At 38.1% G+C, this 3029-nt stretch overlaps 1 protein-coding gene across 1 annotated transcript; it reads left to right on the top strand.

Annotated features, from left to right (window-relative positions):
- The first annotated feature begins 2680 nt into the window (after positions 1-2680).
- Positions 2681-3029, top strand: LOC104891585 (uncharacterized). Its single transcript, XM_010677293.3, has one exon. It carries the CDS (start codon positions 2754-2756, stop codon positions 2964-2966), a length of 213 nt encoding a protein of 70 aa, XP_010675595.1. The 5' UTR covers positions 2681-2753; the 3' UTR covers positions 2967-3029.

Below are 3029 nucleotides of genomic sequence, written 5' to 3'. Positions count from 1 at the left end.
AGGAACTGCCTGCTGTTCCTTGACAGATGCATTCGTGTTTTATAGTTTTTTCAAGGAACTGTCTGTTGTTCCTAAGATGGGACGTATAGATCTTCAGAGTTGAAGATTTAAAGGGATGCTATGAAGTCTAAGTTCAAGAGTATGTGCATAGGATTTATGTAAGTAATTTACATTGCTTAATACTAAGGAACTACATGGAATTTAATTAATGCAACAGTGGTTTTAAAAAGTATTTAACTGAGAGTTTTTAGGAAATATTGTTAATAAATATAATAGTTTTTATTTTAAATAAAGATCCTTTCTTTGTTACTGAACAAATAAAAATGAATTTTCTAAATAAATTCCTTATTTCTCTCAACTGTTTAAACCACGTACTGTTAGTAGATTGTCCATAACTTTGCTTGTTCCTCAAGAAGTGTGAATGCGTGATAATAATTCTACGTGGTTTACTGCTTCACACTTAATGGAGGAATAAGTGGAACTGACATGAGAAGACTTCACTATATAAAGAGAAGTCTTCCTCATTGCAATCCACCAACTGAAAACATATTTCTATTGCTAAATCTTAAGTGTTTTCTAAAAAGGTCTGTTGCATTATTAAGTGAGTTCCTAAGTTCCTTAAGTACTTAAGTTCAATATAATTACTAGTGTTTCACAAAATTTGAGTTGTAATTTGGGGTTCAAGGATTGAGTGACTCTTGTAAGACTTAGAGTTAAGTCAGTGAGTGTAGGCTTTGGAGTAGAAACAAGAGAGAGAAGAGTTCCAGTAATCAAAGAGGATTGTTGTGGGGAACTTGAGTTCGAGAGGAACTTAGTTAGAGAGAGAGAGAGAGAGAGTAGAGTTTCAGTAGTCGAAGGGGACTACTGTGAGGAACTTGAGTTCGAGAGGAACTCAAGTTATAGAGAGTGATTGTAATAGAGTTATTGCAATAATATAGTTTTTGAGGTTTTTCCTTCTTGATAAGGTTCAAGAAGTTTCCTCAATTTTATATTTCTCCGTCTCTCTGATTACTCTTCCTTTATTGTTTTAAAATTTCGCAAGAAACTTTGCTAGAAGTTCCAAGTACAATTTACCCTTCTCTTGTACGTGTTCCATTGAAGTATCAACTTTTTATATGAAGGGGACTCACTTGAGGGGGATAAAGGGATAGGGGGAATCCTCAAATGAGTCCAATGAAGTTTGATCCCTAGACCTCAAGGATATGAGGTGGGGAGCGATGCCACTACTCCACCAACTCAACCTTTATGAATAATAATACTTCCTTCGTTTCATAATATTTGCAACACTTTTCAAATTGCGGACTACGAGACAATTTTTCTTTGTATACAATTAGATGGGAAGGGGTATGCAATTAGACTCACTAATAATATTTCAAATACATTATATCAACACCTAGGATCCACCATCACCACCCTACCACCGCCAGCCGCGCCACCACCATCCCACCACCACCACCAGTACCAAAAACACCCCGCCAACACCACAGCGAGAACCACCCCGCCAACAACACCACTAGAACCACCTTGCCAAGACCACCACCAAAACCACCCCGCCACCACCATCAAAATCACCACCACAACCATCCCGCCACCACCATCAGGATCACCACCACAACCACCCCACCACCACCATCTTCCATTTCATGAAAATTCACCAAGATCTTCATCTTGTATGTGACCAAATTTTTTTAAAAAAAAACAGATCTAGCCACACCACATCTTTGATCTTCCTTCCACAACATAGCAAAACAAAATCCCAGATTCTACCCTAAACCCTAAACAAAACGCCATATCTAATCACACCCAAATCCTCCCACAACATATTTCATCAAATCCACCGTGTGCCGCAAATACGGCCTCGTTCGCTCACCAAAGCTCGTCGAGATGATCACAGCTGTCCCTGACTCCGAGCGCACGTCTTTTCACCCGAAGCTCCGCGAAACTACTGAAATTGCAGAAGAAGAAGATGAAGAAGAAGGAGAACAAAAAAGAGAGAAAGAAGGAGATCGATGGTGTTGGGACGATCGCTATTGGCCGGTCGGCGAAGGAGAGAGGGAGGAGGAGGGTTGGGTTGTGGTTGGCGAGGGAGAGAGGGAGGAAGGTGTGGTGGTTGGCGAGGGAGAGATGGAGGAAGGTGTGGTGGTTGGCGAGGGAGAGAGGGAGGAAGGACCATATTAGAAAGGTATTGTAGTGGTGGCTAGTATTCAAATTAGTTCAAATAATTAAATTGGGTTATTGTGCTTAGGGATTAAATTAGGTTTCACAAATCAGTTATTATTTTTAAAGTGAGGGTAATATTGTCCTTTCACCCTCCAAAACTTACTAGATAAGGAAACAAAAAAGTTTTGTATTTATTTTGAAACACCCCTAAATGAAAATTGTTGCAAATATCATGAAACGGGAAAGTATATATGATAATTGTATATAATTCGGAAAACACCCGACCTAAAATACTAGCTAGTTAATTATTAACTACTGCGAAATTATAAATGTTGCATCATGCTAGTAGTATAACTTCATCCAACGAGTAGACAATGATCATACATTCATACCCCAGTCCCACCCCCCGGAAGGTAATAATAATAACTTCTATTAAATGCTGTTACAAGAACCAAAGATAAAAGGATGAAAAAGAGAAAACAAACAGAGATAGTACTTGTATTACCATATAAATAGTAAGGAGGAGAAGAAGAAAGGGCAAGAAAACAAAACAATAAAAACAAGAAGAAAAAAAAAGGACGAAGAAGAAAGAAATGCAAATGGAGTTTTTCTGCTTTTTAATAGACCAAAAGAAAGAGATGAGAAGACACAGACCAGTTGCAGGATTGTGCTCACGTTGTGGTGCAGCAGCAAGAGTTGCTGATATGAAGACGGCCACCAGATTTTGTTGCGTCCCTTTTTATTTCAAGCACTGGAAAGCTATTATTTGCACTTTTTGTGGTGCCACTCTTAAATCTTATGGGTAATATTTTTTTATGTTTTATAATGTAATAATCTACTATTCCATTTTTATTATTATGCTTCTTTTT

This window comes from Beta vulgaris, chromosome 4 (assembly GCF_026745355.1).
Source record: "Beta vulgaris subsp. vulgaris cultivar EL10 chromosome 4, EL10.2, whole genome shotgun sequence".
NCBI lineage: Eukaryota > Viridiplantae > Streptophyta > Magnoliopsida > Caryophyllales > Amaranthaceae > Beta > Beta vulgaris.
The sequence above is the reverse complement of the archived record's forward strand: the minus strand, read 5'-3'. Positions and strand labels throughout refer to the sequence as shown.